Source organism: Nipponia nippon, unplaced genomic scaffold (genome assembly GCF_047370975.1).
Source record: "Nipponia nippon isolate SJK-2023a ecotype South Korea unplaced genomic scaffold, ASM4737097v1 scaffold_3, whole genome shotgun sequence".
Lineage (NCBI taxonomy): Eukaryota > Metazoa > Chordata > Aves > Pelecaniformes > Threskiornithidae > Nipponia > Nipponia nippon.
In genome coordinates, this window is record NW_028262347.1 from 69707512 (window position 1) to 69726555 (window position 19044).

At 45.1% G+C, this 19044-nt stretch overlaps 1 protein-coding gene across 2 annotated transcripts in view; it reads left to right on the plus strand.

The window, feature by feature from the left end:
* The window catches only part of BCL2L13 (BCL2 like 13), a 43694-nt gene extending 25695 nt beyond the window's left edge, over positions 1 to 17999 (plus strand). For both annotated transcript variants that reach the window (XM_087763788.1, XM_087763787.1), the window contains exons 6-7: positions 1504 to 1647; positions 13803 to 17999. In XM_087763788.1, the coding sequence (XP_087619914.1) occupies positions 1504 to 1647; positions 13803 to 14615 (957 nt within the window). In that variant the 3' untranslated portion in view covers positions 14616 to 17999. The remainder of the gene's footprint in view (positions 1 to 1503; positions 1648 to 13802) is intronic.
* Positions 18000 to 19044: the final 1045 nt, after the last annotated feature.

The window sequence follows — 19044 nt, forward strand, 5'->3', positions numbered from 1 at the left end:
CCTCACCTTGACCTGCTCCGTATGTTTGTGCACTGTAAGCTTGCACCTCTTCTGCCTCTGAGTTGAGATTAATTAAAAGAAACTTAAAAAACCCCAAGGCTTTTAAAGTTCAAGCACCATCTCGTTCCTAGTTAAGTGACTGCAGTGTTAACTGTTTGTCCCAGAAGAACAGTACTACAACCTATCTGCCATAGTACTGGATCTCTTAGTTTTTAATCAGCTGGAACATCTTAAATTTATCAGATTACAGGCAGTTTCAGGCCCCATCTGTTTTTAGTGGTCCAGTGTGATTCCACCATGGATTTAGTACAAATCTCAAACCTAGCCTACTTTTCCTATTCATCTTCCTCCAGCTTTGCATCCTAAGGTGTGATTTCTGGGAATATTAATGGAGGATATTTACAGAAAAGAAAATCAGACTGAAGGAGGAGGAGACTGGGAAATGAAGGAGGCATTTGGAATTCAGTCTGAGCAGTAGCATTAGCATCTACCTTGTGCAGCTGGGAAACAACAGTCTTATTTGCACAGTGAATAGATGTGCAATGCAGTTGTCACAAACTGGGCGCAGTAACACTTACAAATATTTTTCTCTTGTATCATAATAGCGCTTTTTCAGTTGCTAATGACTTCAATTCATACCAGTTTCCTGAACTTGGCAAAGTGCTGCATATAAATTTCGCCCAGAGGGCCACTTGCGTGTGCTAGGAGAATAAATTTAGAGTTTAAAAGTTCAACTGCATGTTGTTTAGGCAAACAAAAACATAATTTCAGAAGGAAGTGTCTAGAACTGTATGAAGGAGGTGGGTTCACAGAGCCTTGCATCTTCCAGAGCAGTTCACATTTGGGTAAGGCTGAGCATTCAGCTAAAGACAAAAGGTTTGGAAGGAGGAATGGGGGTAGGAAATGAGGGAGGGAATTCTGATGTGTTACATTTGGCATAGGAGGGCGAGTTTAACATGGAGAGGGGTTTGAGTTTGTCATCTTAAACATGTCTGTAATGTTACGCTGCTGGGAGGAGTTGTTTGTTTCTGTCCTGTCTGAAAGCCAAGTGTGAACTTCTAAAGAGACTGTCTAGCGCAATATATCTGTTCAAGAATGTGCAAGAGTTTGCCATTTAAATACAATTTGGATGCATATGCCTTCAAACTATTTATAATGTTGCATCTTTCCACTTCTCCGGTAGCAAGTTCTGGACCTGTTCTGCTTCTTTACCTGAATCTTGTGCTGGAAAGAAATGGGGCTTAAGAAAGCACTGCAGTCCTGTTCTGTGAAACTCTCAAGTTAGGCTGTGGTGTTTTGCTTATCAGATTGAGTGCTTCTTTCTTACTGGATTGTATTGTGTTTCTGCCTTGTGTCTTCACAAAAATGAAGTGTAGAGTCCCTGATATCTTTGGACTTGTAGATTCAGACCTTTTCTGTGGACCACATGCATTCTTCTGTTTTACCTACACAGTAGTATTGCTAATGCTTTCTGTATTTATTCACAATTCTTGTCTTTTGAAGGTCTTGGTACCCCTGGTTCTGCTACAACAGTTTCTGATGGAGTTAACCAGACGGGGCCAGGAACCATTGAGTGCACTTGTGAACTTTGGGGTGACATATCTAGAAGACTATTCTGCAGACTATATCATTCAACAAGGAGGATGGGTAAGAAGGCAATGTTTCATTTTCATACTTTGTTCAAAGCTTATTTCTAGGTGTGATACTACTCTTAATAGGAGTGAAAGCTAAGAGGGGTTGCTATAAGTAAGCAGATGAGAGAAGGAATGCCCCAGAAAAAGCAAAGAAAAGCAGGAGGTCAGGACCATATAGTTGGAAACGGATCTTGGGCAGTCATCTATTTCACCTCTCTGCCCCAAGCTAGAACTGACTTTTACCCATTCATTTCTGATGCTGACATTAAAGGCCTATGTGATTGGACTCCACAGTTTCCCCAGGCAGTCTGTTCCAGTTCTTTGCACGTCTGGCCGTTGAAATTGAAGAGGTCCTCAGGTGTCAAATAACAACTAGTTTTCCTACACTGTGTGTTAAGATGCTAATTTGTTGCTATATGGTGAGCTTTTGTTTGTATGTTCTTTCCTGTTAATATACATACAGAATGCCGTTTAGAAGCAAACACCCTTAACAAGAGCTGTACTGTGCCTGAGAGGCTTATGTTTTTAGTATTATCTTCATACTCTGGTGACTGCTGGAAATAGTATATGGGGTTTTTTCCTTTTAAATTTCAGAGGGTTTTTTAGCAGATCAGTAATTGGGGAGCACTTCATACAGAAATGTCAGTAGGTACTAATTTATTTTTATAATAAGTGATAAAATAGCTAATGCATATTGGATTTTGTAGCTATATAGGAACATGGATAGAATGAGCAATCAAGATTTCTTTGTGCTGCACTTCCTTATGGAAATCTTCAGTTCATGGTAACCAATGTTCCTGAGTCATGGCATGCTGAGAAAGCTTCATTTAAAAATACATCACAGAGGCAGCTCACAGCCAATGAGCTGGGTCTTGAAGGCAGAACTGTGCTAAAGGAGGCTGAGCTTTAGATTACAGGGTTTGGGATGGATGCCAGATTTGAATGGAATTAATCTGGGATTAGTGAAATGGCTCCAGCAAGTTGATTTATTCTAAAAAGAAAAGCTGTTCAGGAAAACCCGGTGATTAAAAAGTGCTAGTAGAAAAAAATCTCATTCAGACAGCTTCTTATACTCAGGACTTTACCTGAAGTTTTTTCTAAGAGCAGTTTGCTTCAGAATTTCTGCACATCTGCACCTTCCTATATCCTTTCCCTTCCCAGCAATCGTGGATAATAGTTTTCAAAGCCTTTGGGAGGGATTGTCTTTAATGGACAGAAACACTAACAGCATGCAGCCAAATGACCTTAGGTCATTTGATAAATACACTCATATTTCAAAGTATTTTCATCACAGGGAAGGTCCTTACTTTCAGCTTTAAGACAGATGGATGTTAGTGCTATTTCGCTTTTCTGCTTTTTTCTAACCTCAGAAAAGGCTGTGGTCTGTTCTCTAGCCCCTATTTGAGGCCTGCTATAAACATACTTAATATGGCGCAAAGCCTCTGAAAACAAGCAGCTTTCCAGCGTGGCCTCCAAGGGAGGGGGCTGTGCTTTGTGTTTGCGTGACTGTGCATGTATGTACAGATCTGGGTAGTCCGTGTTTAATGGGCTACGAGCTTGTCTGTATACATCCAGTCAGGCATAAAATCAGACTGACATAAGCGGTACAGCAAACAAGCCAGAGCTATTTTTGAAACAGCAGAAGAGGCGAGGAAAGAGACAAGGTGATGAAAATCCTTTCCAGCCGAATTAATATAGCTGCACTAACCCTTTGTGAGTTGCTGTGGGGATGGGGTTGGGGGCCGACTGGGCTTGTGGCTTTATGTAGAGGAAGGGAGTATATGGTTTTACTGTCTTTTTTTTTTTTTTTTTTTTTTTTTCCTGTGAGGAAAATGTTCATTTTTACTGAGTGGCGTGCTTCTCTGTTTGTTCCGAGTCTGTGGGATGGTGTTCTGGGGATGGCAGTGCTGGGAGCAGGGCGTGGGGTAAGGGTGGGAGAGTTTGTGTTTCTGAGAAGGGCCAGGGAAGAGCTGCCTGGCAGGCTGTTAGCTATCACACAAGTGTTTTGCATTTTTTAAGATAAGAATCTGCCACAGGGGCTCTGTGTGCCAGATCAAGTTGTCAGTAATACTTTGCTAGAGCCGTAAGGCCAATGTATAAACCTACAAGTCTCCAGTGAATTATGTTGCTGTGACAGTAAGAGGTTCAATTTTTTGTGTTATTCTGGAACGGTGTTAAGATTGGTCTTTCCTACAGCTGCTAAGAGCTTACTTAAAACTGAGAGGATACTAGAACAGCCTGTCTGGTTTTTTTGTGGATCAGGAGCAGAGGAGAGCTTCACAGGAGTCAGCTTTTCAGGGGCAGACCTGAAAAATTCTGTAGTGTCTCTGGTGCTGTCTCTTCCCTTGGCACCATGTAATTTGGGATCTTCCTCAATTTTTGGATTGAAGTCAACCATTGCCAGGAGGGAAGTAGCCAGTCGAAGGTAAGGGGTCAGCTGAGCCCTTCCTGTGCTTCACTGCGGATCTGTGGAGTCAGAATTTTACAGAGCTGTGTCATCCAGTGGGACCACTTGCTGTGTCATGCTGTGCAGCCACGATGCGGCTGCAAGAGCTCCTGAGGTTCTGCATGTGTGCAAGACTTCCAGTTGTTTTGTGGGCTCGGGAGGCTTGTAGGTCCAGGAAAGCATCTGATTGAGGATGGTGAACAACTGTTAACTAGAAGGAAAATGGCTAGCTCAAGGAAATAAAGGTTGATAAATTGGATAGCTATGCAGTAGATTTCAAGAAATCGGCATGGCTTGTGAGGAATGGGAAATTTGAGATACTAGAGGTAGAGCCTCTGAGATGAGAAGTTGCTTTTTGATTTTTCATCCCAGTCCTGCAGAGGTGATGTGTTGAAACAGTGAGTGTTGCCCTCCCATTCTCCCTTCAGGCACTAAAATTGTAATTCAGACAACTTTTCATGGTAGGGTGGGACTGGGATGTAATGGTTGGTTGGTTGGCTGGTGAGAGAATAGATGACATATTTTTATGTTCAAGTGCATACAATATTTTGATACTATGATTCTGGCTGTTGTGCATGCTGCTCCCCTTCCCTTCGGTCTGTTTTACTGCTTGAGGGTGAAAGGCTTCCAAGTAGGAATGTCTGCAGTGCACTGCATATTGTGTTTGGATGCAGCTGGCAACATAAACGCGAATGAAGAGATGAAATGACTACTCCATCTAGTTTACAGTCTCTTAGATTTGCAGGTAGATGCAAGTTGAGTTTGGAGGACCGTAGTAAAGCAAGGAAATCTTATTTTCTTCTGGACAGCATCCCTCTTTCACTAATTGCAGTGACAGGTTTGGCTGCAGCTCTTACATTTACCCTGCTTGACTTTAAGTTTTAGTATGATCTCTCTTTCGGAGCAAAAAGCATGTTTGACATTCCAGGTTCTCTAAACAGACGCATGTGGGGGCACACATTTCTCCCTCCTGAGTCTCTGTTTTGAACCCAAATGGTCGTACTATGATCTCGTTCCCTTATCATCTTGAACCATCGCAAACCAATTCCCAGCCTGATTTAGCAGTAGCTTTGTTCTCCTCTTTCCGGAAAGCAATGTTAGGGCTCAACAAACTGACATGCAGTGTACATGCTCTTCCCTCCCCTTTCCTCCTCTTCCCTCCCTTCTCCTCCTCCTATCCCCTCCCTTCCCTCCTCGTACCTCCCCTCCCTTTTTGCTCTGACTTCTCCAGGGCTGAATGCTGCTGCATCAGAAGCAATTCTTGGTCTCCTGGAAAAGTGCACAGTAAGGCCAGTCAGTTGGTAAGGATTTTTTTCCTCTTCCTTTCCCACCCCTCCTCCCAAATAATTTATTTCTTCTCAAGCTCTGCGGATCCTGTTTTCCATGGTCAGATTTCATCTATGTTGAAATAGTCTGAGAATGTCTATAAGGAGAAAAAAGTATAAGATTACTTGGAAGGTAGCTGCTTTTTTTTTCCGCAGAGTCACATTCATGTTACAAGCCCATCTGCTTTTCACTTGTTTGAAAGAGGTGAAATAAGTGCATGCAATCGGTGTTTATCGGTATTCAGTTAATAACCTTTCTTCTCTCAGTAAAAGGCTGGTATTTGTATTTGTGACCTGTAGCTGAAATTGTCTCTGCCTTCCCAGGGTTCTTGTCTCGTGATGTTCAGATCTGGATTTGAATTTTCACTAGTTATTTGCCCGTGTTGAAGAGAGTAAAAGTAAATTTGCTTGAAATATGCATAGCATTTACAGTTTCGTATCTCAGCCTTAGAAGAGCTGTTCTCTGTTTCCAGTGTTTTGTCTTGGGCTTTTCTGCCAGTTTTGACATTTTCTCTGCTGCTGGCGATTGAATAATCTGTGTACTAGAGTCTGTTAACAATCTGCAGGAGAAAAAGAGTAAAGAGACACTTGTCATCCTGGGGAAGTGAGGCAGTCAGTTTGCGCTACTGGAGATTAAAATCTCCTTCTGCAGCAGTCCAGGTGTCTGCCCTGAGAATGACAATGCAGAAATAGAGAGACGTGCTCCACTGGAGGAGAGATAAGTTTAACATGGTAGAGATGCGAGAAAGGGCAATCTAATTAGAGAAGTCCTAGAAAGGAGTTTTCCTTTCAAAATAATTATACTTTGCACTTGTATCATGGAACGCTGCAGTGAAACATCCACTTTTATTTGTATGTAACTTCTTTGGTACAGTAACAGATTTTTTATTTTTTAGGCACTGTGGCTGAAGGAGAAGGAACTTAAATGGTCAAGGAGCAACTAGATCTCCTTTCTTTTTTCCCTTCCAACAACTTCAAATCAGTCTGTCTGAAGAAGTGGTCTCTAAATAACTGAATTTACTTCAATTTAAACCAGTAAGACTGAAACCTTAAAGGGTGTTGCTTTGGTGCTGACTCTCTGCAGGTAGTAGAGGTTATGATGGAGGGCAGGGGAAGGAATAGGATCATTTCTGCAGGCTGTTGTAGCCAAAGCATTCCTTGAAGGGATGAGAGCAGTGGCTGCAATATCTGTGTGCTTTGATTTGGTTCACACGACCCCCCCACCCCCCCCTTTTTTTTCTTAATAAAAAGTACAGTCCTATTTGTGGACTCTGCTTTGTTTTTCTTGGCTCCACCTATCTTGACAGTTTCACAAAGATGAATACTACAGTAAATGCCTGAGGGCTTTTTGTTACTTATTTTTCTTTTAATGTATTGTTCTAGATCTGGGTATTGTCAGCTGCCGCTTTTATAATCCATTTCTCTGAAGGATTAGCAGGGTAACGCAGGCAGGGTCTGAAGAGGCATGGCATAGCGGGGCTGCGGACGGAGGCACAGAGCGGATGGAGCTGCAGCCTGGTCAGCACAGGTGGGAGTGAAGCTGTCCCGACCCCAGCAGCTGTCTGTGGGCACAGCCTTCGCCTGCTCAGCCCTCGGCACAGGCGGCACTTCACCAGCACACGGCTGCTCCTCTATTATAGCTAGAAATCATATGACAAGCACATTCCCTGCTCTGGGGAAATCTGTTATTGTGGGAAATTTGTTTATTTCCCCAGAGGGAGATCTCCTGGGATCTCCGGACACAGACCATTTCATCGCTCCTTGCCTTTCATTTTTCGGACACTAGATTTTAAGCACAAATGCATTTGACGGGTTCCCAGTACTCATATTGTCGCTGCGACACTGTCAGTGTGAAGAGAGTAATGACTGAACCTCATTTCTCTCTGCGATAGGTTATGTTACAAGATAAAGTCAGTACTCTCTCCCAAGAAACTTCCTAGCTGTGTTGAGTGTTTTGAACTTTTTATCGTGGTAAAGATTGCTCTCCTGGAATGTTTGCGTTCTGCCAGCATTTCCTCCGGTACCTCAAGCCAGTCTTTTTCTTGGGGATTTTATGTGTGTGTGTTTAGTTTCAGGGAGAAAAAAAAAGTTCAGGGAACACAGATAATTTTTCCTGCAAGGTGGCACTCCTCTCTGACCTGTATACAGAATTTTTTGCTTCTACTGGACAAAATCGAGATCTGGGGTGTATGGGTGGCTTGCTGGGCTGTATAGGTTTTTCTGGGGGCTTTTTGGCGTCTTTGGAGATGAGTTTTGTATGGGTTGCCTAACCACGTCATTCCTTTCATGAACAGACTTAACTGTTACCTGCCTGTTTATCCTTCTCTAAGAACTGAAGCAGAGAGACCAATCGAGCTTTTCAGAACACTTAAAACTAAACCAAACCCTAGAAGACTACACACGGCGTCCACAGCAATTAGAGGTAGTCAATTTGCATGTGTCTGGTCTTCTGAGCTTACAGGGCAGGGCTTTTGAAGTCTTCTCTAAGATGCAGTAAATGCTCTGTTGGACACCTTAATGGCGATCTCTTTCCATTCATTATCTAGTAACATCTCCGTTACAGATTCAGTGCGTACTGCTATTCCTACTATTTTTGTAGGAAAAAAAGTTACTTTTATCTTTGAGACATTCAGAATTTTGATTTGAATATATATTTCCACCAGAAGCAGCTTTACATAAATCAGGCTGAAATAATTATTCTGGTAAATAAGGATGGGGTTTTTCTTATGTGTAGTTATGTTTAGCAAAACTAACTACTATAGTTAGTAAGTCGGCTTGTTTGCATACAATTAATAACAAACCTACTAGAAAACTATGAAAAATAGTATAGTCATCATGAGAGTCAGTTTCCAAGTCTTTTTTTTTTTTTGTTATGTTTGCCGTCTTTAAATCATAATTGAAACTTGGCAGATGTTTTTAAGTAGCAGTTTCCTGCTATATGTTAAAGGTTGGTAGTGTTCCAAATTCACTGCTGAGAGTGATTTTCAGCAAAGTTCAGATTACTGACGCTGGCAGGACTACAGCCGAATCCAGACTGATGGGTTCTACTTACTAGAGGAGATTTCAGATATCTTTTTCATTATTTTGCTACCAGTTTACAGTTGTGTAGTGTAGCTCACCCTGTAGCCTAACAGCTATAACCTATCCTGAGGGCTAGTCTAGCACGTTTGTTAAAAGTGCTTTCTGTCACTTGTAGAGGTCTTGCAGAAAATTTCTACAAGTCAAACCCCATAGGTTGAGGACAGTGATGACTTCTGCAGATCCTTTTTGAGGTCTGTAAATGCCACTTTCACAGAATTAAGTTGATCTCCTCAAGACTGCCTCACGTGCTGTGGGCCGTCCTTGTTCTGTTCTGGCCAAGAAGGGAACTATTCAGTTCTCCTTCTCATCATAACTTGTGCCAACTCTTCCCTCAAGTGGCGGCGGTTGGGATCAGGAGTGGCAGGGTGCTGCGGTGAGGGACTTACTCTTGCTTCTCTAGACATGCACGACGTGGTTCTGTGAGCATGCTGGATGAGGAAAAGCACTCCACGTTTGCAAGTCTCCCATCCCAAATTTGAAAAAGAGGAACTCTTGCTTGTTCTGGTCTGGAGCAGTAGACTATCCGTTTACAATAAACAAAGCAGATAAAGAAATGCTTACATACATTCCTTATTTACTGTTAAATCTAAAGAGTAGGGCTTATATAAGGCCTCAGGTTATTAAAAATCCTTCCACATGTTCCATCCTGTCCTGAATTAATCTGTCTGTGGGAGCTTTGCTTCTGGGTCACATCTGTAGATGAATTAAGAGAACTGTCGTAAATGTCATTAAGTTTTTATTGCAGCTGCTTTAAAAGAAAAAAAAAACCCAAACACCAACAAAGTGCAAACCTCAGCCGAATCAGCACAAAATCCTAGCTTTATCCTCTTGACTTTCTGAATTAACTCTTAATTCAGCTCAAGAAATATTAATCATGTATCCTAAATAATGTCTATTACTGTCTGGCTTTTCAATTAAAAAACTTGATAAGCTTTTAATGAAAAAGTAGTGAAATTACCCATTGACACTCAGTGTGTTAGCTTTCCCCCAGGTTTCTCAACCTCGGGCTATCTGTCTCTTCAAGCTTGGGGAGTTGTGTCCCCGAGGCACTGACATGGAAGTTAAATTGTCTGTAAAGACAGAAAGGAATCAGCCAGGCTTTATAAGGCTCTGATTTATAGGGATCCAGCGACTGATAACTTTTGAGGTCAGTGCAGTCTGCGTGGGAAAAAGAACAATAAAATGCTTGAGCCTCTTAGGCCCTCCCTTCTCCTGAAGGCAAGACGGGTGTGTAGTTGGTATGCGTGTTAATGAGGTATTTGAAATGTTGAGGATCGCCCATGTTCCCCATATTACCATTCCTTCATTTCCTTACTCTCTCCGAAGCAGTTTATCCTGCACATTACCCTCAGCATACGCTGAGCCCTTAGCTGCATTTTGTGAGAAGCATATCTCCAGTGAAAGTGCTCCAGCAAAGCACGTGGCCTTTAAAAAAATGCCCTGGTATGTGGGAATAACTAGAATAACTAATGCCCGATCCTTGCATGTCAATGTTGCCTCCCGATCTGTTTGTTAACCTGCTGAGGATCTAGCATTACATCGTACTGAGCGGGGCAGTAGCTGCAGTGGTACTTTGTCTATATTACTTGTTCATTTTTATCATGGTCCAATCGTCTGCGGGTTCCCTCTAAAGAACAACTTAGATTTTCCTTATGAGAGAAAAGGGAAAAGTTAAGAGTGGTGGATCAGGAACAGAGCAGAAGCAGAGGCTGGAGGAATATGTATTGAGAAGTATCAGGATGGCTTCAATTTCACCGCAGTCTCTGTACCCGGTTGTCCCCATCAGCTACAGCTGGCTCCCTCCTCCCTGCCCTGGGCTGCTGAGTCACTGCTCAAAGGCACTTGGTTCTCGCCACTGTACAGTGTACGACTTCAGGGGAATTTAGGCCGTCTGAATATGGCCCTAGTTGGTGCTTTTTTTAGTTTATTACTGAAAAGAAGTTTGCTACAATCACCAGATCTCACAAGCCCGTAGAAGCATAGTGTGGTTTTGGAATATTTTTTTATATGCTTCATGTTGAACCTGTCACAGCAGCACGGGTGCACTTCCAGTGGTATGTTATGAGAAGAGCTGTTATCAGTTGTGTGTGTCCCTGTTCTTTTTGCTAGTGTCAGATCACAGACGTAGTCTGGTTTGTTGTGATGTGCTGCGGATGGGAAATAAATTCATTCCGATTTGTGGAAGGGTAGAGCTGAGCAGAGAGGAGGGTAGTATAGACTTTCGTGAAATTGCAGGTTTTACCCCTAGTTATTTCGTTGTTTAATTACCATTGTTCTGAGTCTGTATCGCCTGTGGAAATAAAAAATTTGCTATGATTATAGGTGTCTGTTAGTAGCTTATATTACAGTGAGAATATTTCCTACATAATCAACATCCAGAGAAAATCCTGACAATCACAGGAGCGAATGTACGATCTCGGAGTGTCTGGGCAGCAGGCTGCCTCTCCATCCTCGGCACAGGGCGGTGGAAGCCAACCACAGTGACTGACTCCCAGCTGTGCTGCTCTCCGGCCTCTCCTGGAACCGGACAGGTCGGCGCTGCGTGTGGAGTCCTGTCCTCAGGTGCTGCGGAGCAGCCCGGGCCCACACGGCTCGCTATATGGTCTCTTTGGATCTGGTAACCTCTGCCTTTACTTAAGTTTCTTGGCTCTTCTTTTCCATTGCCGTTACTTTGGAATGCTGGTTGCTTCCTCCTCGGCCGTAGAGCTCTGTTTCGTTTTAATGGCCTGAGATGCACTTAAAAAAAAAATGTAGTTCTTCACTAGAAATGTGGCTTTCAAGGGGGTACTGGAGTCTTGAACTGTCAGTCACTGCTTGCAGAGCAGGGCTTGCTTTGAGTTTGTCGGCGTGTGTGTGGTGTCTGAACATTTTCACAAACGTAATGCTTTATTAATTTTTATTTCATTCTGAATCAAGACTTCATGGTGATCCTTAAGTGGTCAGTGAACGGCTTGATTGCTTTTAACCCTTCCCCTGAGGAACATGTTACCAAGCTGGATGTTGTTTCCCACATCCAAGCAATTTAAAGGCATTTATGAAGAAAAGTTCCTTTTGAAGTGTTCTATGAGATTCCTTTGCTCATGCACAAATATCTTCCAAAATTCCTTGGGCTGAGAAGATGAGATTTACATCCCACCCGTGCCGAAATACATTACGAAATCCTTACGTTCCCAGTGCTGTCCTGTACTACAGCCTCCACCCATTGTACAAAAGTCTCCAGGAATGGGTCCATCAAGTTTTGCAAAATGGGAAGGTGTTTTGGGGGAGTGGATAGAGAAACCTCACTCCCATACTCAACTCAGGCTCCACTGAGCCCTTTTCACAAAGTTTATTGATAAGGTAATAATTTTGACCGTGAAAGATGAAAGTGTTGCTGCGGTAACTTGCACAGCTCGCTCAAGTGCCAGTTGTCCGCTCCGGCTTCATTTGCTCTCACTGCAGTTACTGCCAGTGACCAGCAGTGTTGGTGCTGTCTCTCCTGTGCCTGCCAACTTGCTTTTTGGTTTTTTGGTGGGGTTTTTTTTTTGGTATGTGTAGATCCTTCCCCCTTCTTGGGAAGTGAGGAGTTGCGGTGTGTCTGCTGTCTCTGGGGAGAGTACGCCCGTGTCTGGGGAAAGGCCGGGCCTCTTGTGCTTCCCTGAGAGAAAAGTGGATTGCTGCTGGCCCAGGCGCTACGAGCTCTGCGAGTATGCCTACTCAGAGTTAGAAACCGTTGGCTTGTAGGCCCTGAACTCCTTGCATATTAGGAACCAAGTGATAATTGCGAGTTACCAAAGCTGAAATGCATTTTCCTTCTGCTCTCTAAGCAGGGCACTGGTATCGATTTGGGTCTTTCGGCATCAGTGCAAGCAGGTGCAGCTGCTGGCCCTGCTCCACCCCTGGTCGCACTCGCACACTGAGGCCAGACTGGACACTGATCAGGGTTAAAAACAACTCAGCAAAATAAAGAATGTGTTTGGGTTTAACTTGGATCAGTTCCTGACACAGGCCACTGCATGGATCCATAAAAAGTTGTGGAACAACCGAGGAGGTGTCTTGGAATGGGAAACCACCGGTAGGAGCAGAACCAAGCCTCAAATTCACAGGTGTCGGGAAGGGCTTAAAAAAGAGGGGGACAACTGCTTGGAGTGCTTTAGGAAAACTATTGCATGTGGAACGGAGCAGGGAGAAAGAGAACGACTGGATTTTAAATTCTTTTTCTTCATGTTATGATGGGACTGTACAGGAAAGCTTGATAATTGAACGAGGAATTTGCACAGAAGAGGCTCCCAGCACTGCAGTACTCGATATAATGTTCAAATAATTTTTGTTAAGAGCAAGAAAGTAATTGAATCTTTGTTAATGGTTTCACAGACTTCTGTTACATGGCATAGCAAACTTTGGGGTTCCTCTCTGCCCCTATCTCTTATTTTTACGTTCTTGGTATCGCACCCATCTTAGGTTCTTCTTCTGCGTTTAATTTTTTTGCCTCTTTCCCCTTGAAGCAATTCTCTTCTGTGTTACGTACTCAGCAGTCCGTGCATGACTAGGATCGACACGCTGTTCTTTCTGTAAGGAGGGAATCGGTCGGTATTACACACTTGCAGTTTCTCTAACTGGAGCCCACTGTCAAATTTCTAGAATGTTTACAGATTTTTCCTAGGTAAATAAAACCGAGCAAAGCCTGTCAGCATCTTTGGATGTTTGTGCTCCGTTGTTTGTTTTAACTTAAGTTGTGTAGCCGAAGTTACGCTGACAGTCTTGGAAAGTGAACTCATTTAAGAATAGCTAAATTTGTTTGTAGTAAAATACTAGAATTACTGCAGATTCCAGCTTGTTCGTACAAAGTAGAAATACAGGCTTCAGACAGTACTGGAAACGTGATAAAATTAATGTAAGAGAAACACTGTTAGACGAAAATGGACAAGCAATAGAGAGCACTTGCACAAAATGGAGAGGGAAGTGAGTGGTATTTAGCTGGGCTCATGCACTTGTGTTTGCTTTCTTTGTTTTGTTTCAGTTTGGTTTCAGACTGTGGTATCTTGTTCTCTGGTTAATGATGTTTTGGTGAGGTACTCGGCGATGCAGTAATGTCAGGGAAAGGAGGAGCTCCCAGCAAAGCTCTTATACGTGGTTCCATTCTCTGGAAATGCCAGCCAGACCAGCTAGGTTTTGTAATCTCTTCTAAAATGTAGGTCAGACAACTGCTGCTTCTGCAGAGGCCCTCTCATCTTTCTTCCAGCCCCACTAAGTTTCCAGGTGTCCTGTTCCTTCCCGTACAGGGGAGGTAATGCTGAAGCCATCGCTCACGTGTTGTGTCCTCCTTTTCCTTTGTAGGGGACGGTCTTTACTTTGGAATCTGAAGAGGAAGAGTACCCCGGGCTCATCGCAGAGGACAGTAATGACATCTACATCCTGACCAGTGACAACTCGGGACAGGTGAGCCCCCCGGAGTCCCCCACGGTGACCACGTCCTGGCAGTCGGAGAGCCTGCCCGTCTCCCTGTCGGCGAGTCAGAGCTGGCACACAGAGAGCCTGCCTGTCTCCCTGGGACCTGAGTCCTGGCAGCAAGTGGCCATGGATCCTGAAGAAGTCAAAAGCCTGGACAGCAACGGAGGGGGTGAAGAAAGGAGTGAGAACAACTCTTCCAACTCAGATATCGTTCACGTGGAGAAGGAAGAGATACCGGAGGGGATTGAGGAAGCAGTGGTGTCAGCCGTCGCTGCAGAGACCGTGCAGGCAGCGTTTCCAGAAACCCCTGCTTCTTTACAAGAAGTAAAACCTCAAGCCGAAATTGCTGCTGTTGAAAAAGCACATCCCTCCGCACTTCTGCGTACAAAACAGGAGGAAAAGGGAAAAGTGGCTGAAGAGCTTGTTGAACCTGAAATCCCCATATTAAGTAAACCTGTCCCAAAGTTAGCCCCATCGGAAGAAAAGGCTGCACCAGAACCTGAGAAAATACTGCTTCCAGGGGAAAAAAAAGTGGGGAAAGAGGGCCGTTTGGAAGAAATAGAAGAGAAATCCTCCGCTGCAGAGGAGAAGCCTATCTTATTGCCGGAAGGGAAATCTATATTGCTGTACGGTGGGGCTGCTGCGGTAGCTATATTAGCTGTAGCAGTCGGAGTAGCGCTGGCGCTTAGGAAAAAGTAAGGGAGCTCTCTTGAGGAGGAGGAGGAGGGGGGAGAGAGAAGAGAGCACGATCCAATTTTTGTAGTTGTGTTACCTAAAGGTTGAGCTGCCTGCTGTTTAATTGGACATTTGAGTAACTTAATGGTGATGGGGTGAGGTCGTTCAATAAGCCTCCGGCTATGGACAATCACGTTTTTAGTAGAATTGGGGCGGGGACTGGTTTTTCGTGATTAAAGTACAGGGGTATTTTTAAAAAAAAAAAAAAAATCTGCAAATTTCAGAACTTAAGTGCAGGTGCTGAAGAAAGGGGTGCTTGTACTCTAGGAACTGGAACGGAGAATCCCCAGGGGAAGGGGAGAGCCAGCTGCTGCCAACCCCTGGAGTCTTTGGCTTCTCAGACTGACCGCTATTGCAGCTGTGCTGTCTTGTCACTCCCCGTCGCGCGCCCGAGCCCTCCCTAACAAACGTTAGCCACCCCGAGTCCTGTAGCGAGAGGCCGGTCTCCCTTTTGTCTCGGCTTCCTCTCAGGTACAGCACTGCTCCTCGTAACCTCGCAGGTTCCTTTTAAGCCCCAGTGGGAGAGTGCTTATTCTTACCTCTTTGCTCACACCAGTTTCGGCCCCTAACATCTACTGGAGCCCCATCCTGTAAAGATGCTGCCTCTCTCTAGCTGTGTTATCTCTGAGCATCCTGGTGTTCCCGGGGGACAGGCGCAGGACCGGCTTCGGCTGCCCGGGAGGGTGGGAGGGACACTGCCATTTGCTGGTTTGAGAATCCATTTGCTCCGCACCTGCCCGGCCCACTTTACTGCCACCCTCGAGTTACCAGAGGTGCAAAATTCATCCTGGACACGGTGCTGTTCCGATCAGTACTCTGATACCAGGGTATATTCAGCAAAGGTACGGCAAAACTACGTGGAAGTCAGGCCGATGCCTCCTGTGCGATTCAAAGGTTTAAACTCTATGCTGTCCTGTATCACACTGCAGTCTGTGTCATCTTTCCCAGGTTAAGCACAGAGTGAATTTAGTCCTGACTTGGTCTTGGCTGTGACAGAATCCCAGATACATAAGGCAATGGATTCCAGTAACTGAGCAAAACAGCATTAAACATCTCCTCTCTCTGCCTGTTCCTGACCTGACCCGGCGTGTTGTTCAGTGCGCTTTCTTTTGCGACTCTGAATCTGTAATTAGCTAAACTGACAGGTTCACAAATGATGAGAAAGTTACTTTGGCAAAAAGTAAATCCCTCTTCCTGCAGTCACACCACTTCAAACGCGTGTGAAGAGAAACCTTTGAAGCATAGCTATACGCATTAGTTACGTCGGATCCAACCACAAGCGTTCCTCCTTCCGTGCGTGTTTGTGTCTGTCCTTGTCCGCGCAGCAGCTCTGTGCGCAAGACCTTAGGCTTCCCAGGCAAAATTGCTGACGCATCTCTGAGGGGTCGTGCTGGCACTGTGGCTTAGACGAGGCGGAGGTCCGTGAAAGGGAACTCAGGATAATGTAAAAATCGAAACGTGAGCTTACGGGAAGCTTACTCTTCATGAAGCACAAAGACAAGGTACTTTATTTCTAAATAACCTTATCTAGAGTACGTCTCCCAATGAGCCTGTTCTTAAGTGATCTGAGAATGAAGAGATTTTAGCACATTCTCTATTTTACGATATTCTTGCGACATTTTCCTATCTCACCCATATCCCACGATGCTGGGAAGTCAGTAAGAACCTGGCAGTTTCTGAAGATTTTTTTGTTTGTTTGTTTAAGCTTTTTTGAGGGTGGATTTTTTAGAAAACTTCTTGGGTTTTGAACTCTGTGTGTGTGAAGTTGAGTGCTGAGAGGAAGGATCGTCACGTAGGTACTGCTGCAGTGGATTGAACTCAGGAGCCCTGGAGTGCTGGACTCTACTGTTGATCATTAGTTGCTCTTTTTCCATGTGCAAAAGGTAGCAGGTTGGCCTTAACAGAAAACGAAACCCTTTACCATGTTGCAAAATGGAATTGACTTTTTTTGCCATTCCCTGGCGCCCTGCTGGTACTGCCGTTGCTGTGCCGCGTGCCCAGAGTGGGTCACCGGGACCTCCTCACGCCATGGCCTCCCCGGCGCCTGCCTTCCCTCTCCTGGCACCTCACAGGAGCTTCCCTCGCGTGGAGAGGAGAGGCCTTTATGCTTCTTTTGTCACAGATGTGCACGAATGCTTACAGTTTTGCTTCATTTCACGTGTCGCAACAGTGTTTTATTGACAAGCGACGCGGCCTGTGAGGGTAACCGGTTGTTCCTATGCGGCAAGGGCTGCCCGGTAAGTCGGGGTGGGCCTGCCCCTCTCCCGCTGCTCTGCTGACGGCTTTGGTTACTTCTCGGGGTATGTTCTCTGGGGGAGACGGGGCCGTTCTTCACCCGACCTACATCCTCCCCCTTCCCGGAGATGATGCACCTACATTTGGGACACCCCCCATCTGTAGCCACGCGGCGGCTTACACAGAAGTACCAACGCGCACTGTGAAGCAGCGGTGGATTTTTCTGGATGTTCTGGATAACTTGTGCACACGCTGGGGGGGAGGGGGAGGTCAGGTGTTCTTTTGGCTCTTCTTCTCTGCGCGTGGTTGTTTCAGTAGTAGTGTGGGAGATGGGTACAGGACAGACAAGAATAAATCCATGCCGGCTAGGGAAGAAGTCCCTAGCTTGTTGGCACAAGGAGCCCAGCGGGGCATTAAATAAAAAGTGTCGTCTTCCTCACACAGCAGCGAGGAGAAGGTGGCAGCAGCAGTAAGGAAAACAAATGACTTTGTTAAGCGTTTTCATGGTGGGGCGAAAGCCTTGGGTACCTGGTGTGTTTGCTACATTTAATGGGGCATCAGCTGCACCGTGTGTTTTGGTTGCTTGGTCCCTGCTTTATATTATTCTCATTTTAGGGTCTTAGATTTGACAAGTCAGCAAGAATTTGCACCCTCTTCTCCCCCACCCCACTGACCACGCATTTAGAAAATTTGTTGTATGCGTCTCTTTCCTCTGGGAACGCTCATCTGGAGTCCTGCGGTCAGAGCCGGGACAGGCCCCGTGGGAGTCACCAAAGGGCGGGTACGCTCAGATGACAGCGTTCTCGCAGACTTGAGTGCCAGGCTGCTTGCTCTGTTAGAGGTGTGAATTAGAAAATTGAAGGGTTTTTCTTTTCCCTGTCTTCAAGTATATTAAAGTAATCCTAAACTGCAGGGTCTAATTACCCCAAACGGTGTGATGTGACGTCTTTTTAGTGGATCTCTTGCAGCTGGCATAGGAAAGGCAGTACCTGTAATACTTACAAAAGGGCATATAGAATTACTCTCACTTGTGTTGCTTATCCCCTTCCCAAAAGTGCCTCAATACCTGTCCTCGAGTGGCCTGTACCTTAATAAAATATCTACCTTAGACCCAATCTTTCTTCACTTTATCCTTGTCTGCAGCACACCCTAAAGCTGAGATGCTAAAACAGCAGAGGACTGGATCTACAAAAAAAGTGTTCAGTACTTAAGGAGCTGCCGTGGGTAGCATGCTAAACAAGGAGCTGGCAAGGAAAAGGCTTTCAAGATTAGGTGCAAGTTAAATTTCAGTTGTGCTTAACCCTGCTCACTTGGGCGCTGTGGCTGGGAGCTGGGCAAGGTCTTTCTTCAGCCAGCGTTTGTGGAACAACAGGCGCCACGTCCCTGCCTGCTGCAGCCGTGCGCTTTGCGAGAGCCTGGTGGACTCCTGCCTCCCGAGTCCCTTAAACTTCGGAAGATGGAGGCTGTTGGGCTGCCGTTGGCACAGCAGTGCCGAGCTGCTCCGCTAGGGCAAAATCGGAATATTACTGGGCACGCACAGAGCGGCAGCTTGAAAACTTAAGCTTTTGGTTCCTGTCGGGTTAGGTGGATGCTGAGTAAGGGTTCTCAGGACGATAATTTGACTGCTGAAAAATACTGAAAATAGCTCTAAAATACTAGGTCTGGCCCAATGAAACAAGCTAGAGACAAGACATTTCTGCAGCGTTCTGTCCATTCAGATGTGACTCGTTAAGCAGCTGCCTGCTCCAGGTATGCACCAGTCTGAAGAGAAGCTCCTAGCACAGAGCCGGACGACGCAGTGGAAGCACGTGCTCTGGTTAGTGTTCATTGCACCTGCGTTTGGACACGACTTTAACTTCTGGCTGGAGGTGAAGTGCCTGTTGTGGTGTTTGCAGCTGGCCAGTTCTTTCCTCACCTGCCTTCTAGAGAGCAAATTACTGCTACAAGAATCCAGCCTTGCTGTTGGTGAGGGCTTGATTTTTTGTTTTCATCCTGGCTGGGGGCTGTGCTCGGGCATCTGCAGCTGGAGGGATGGCTGAAAGCTGTGGCGCAGCGTGCTCCTGCCTGGGGAAGGTTCTGTTGCCAGAATCCTGCTTCCTTCCCTATTCACGTAGTTCTGATCACAGCTAGGCTAACACTCTGGACTGTATTTTTAAAC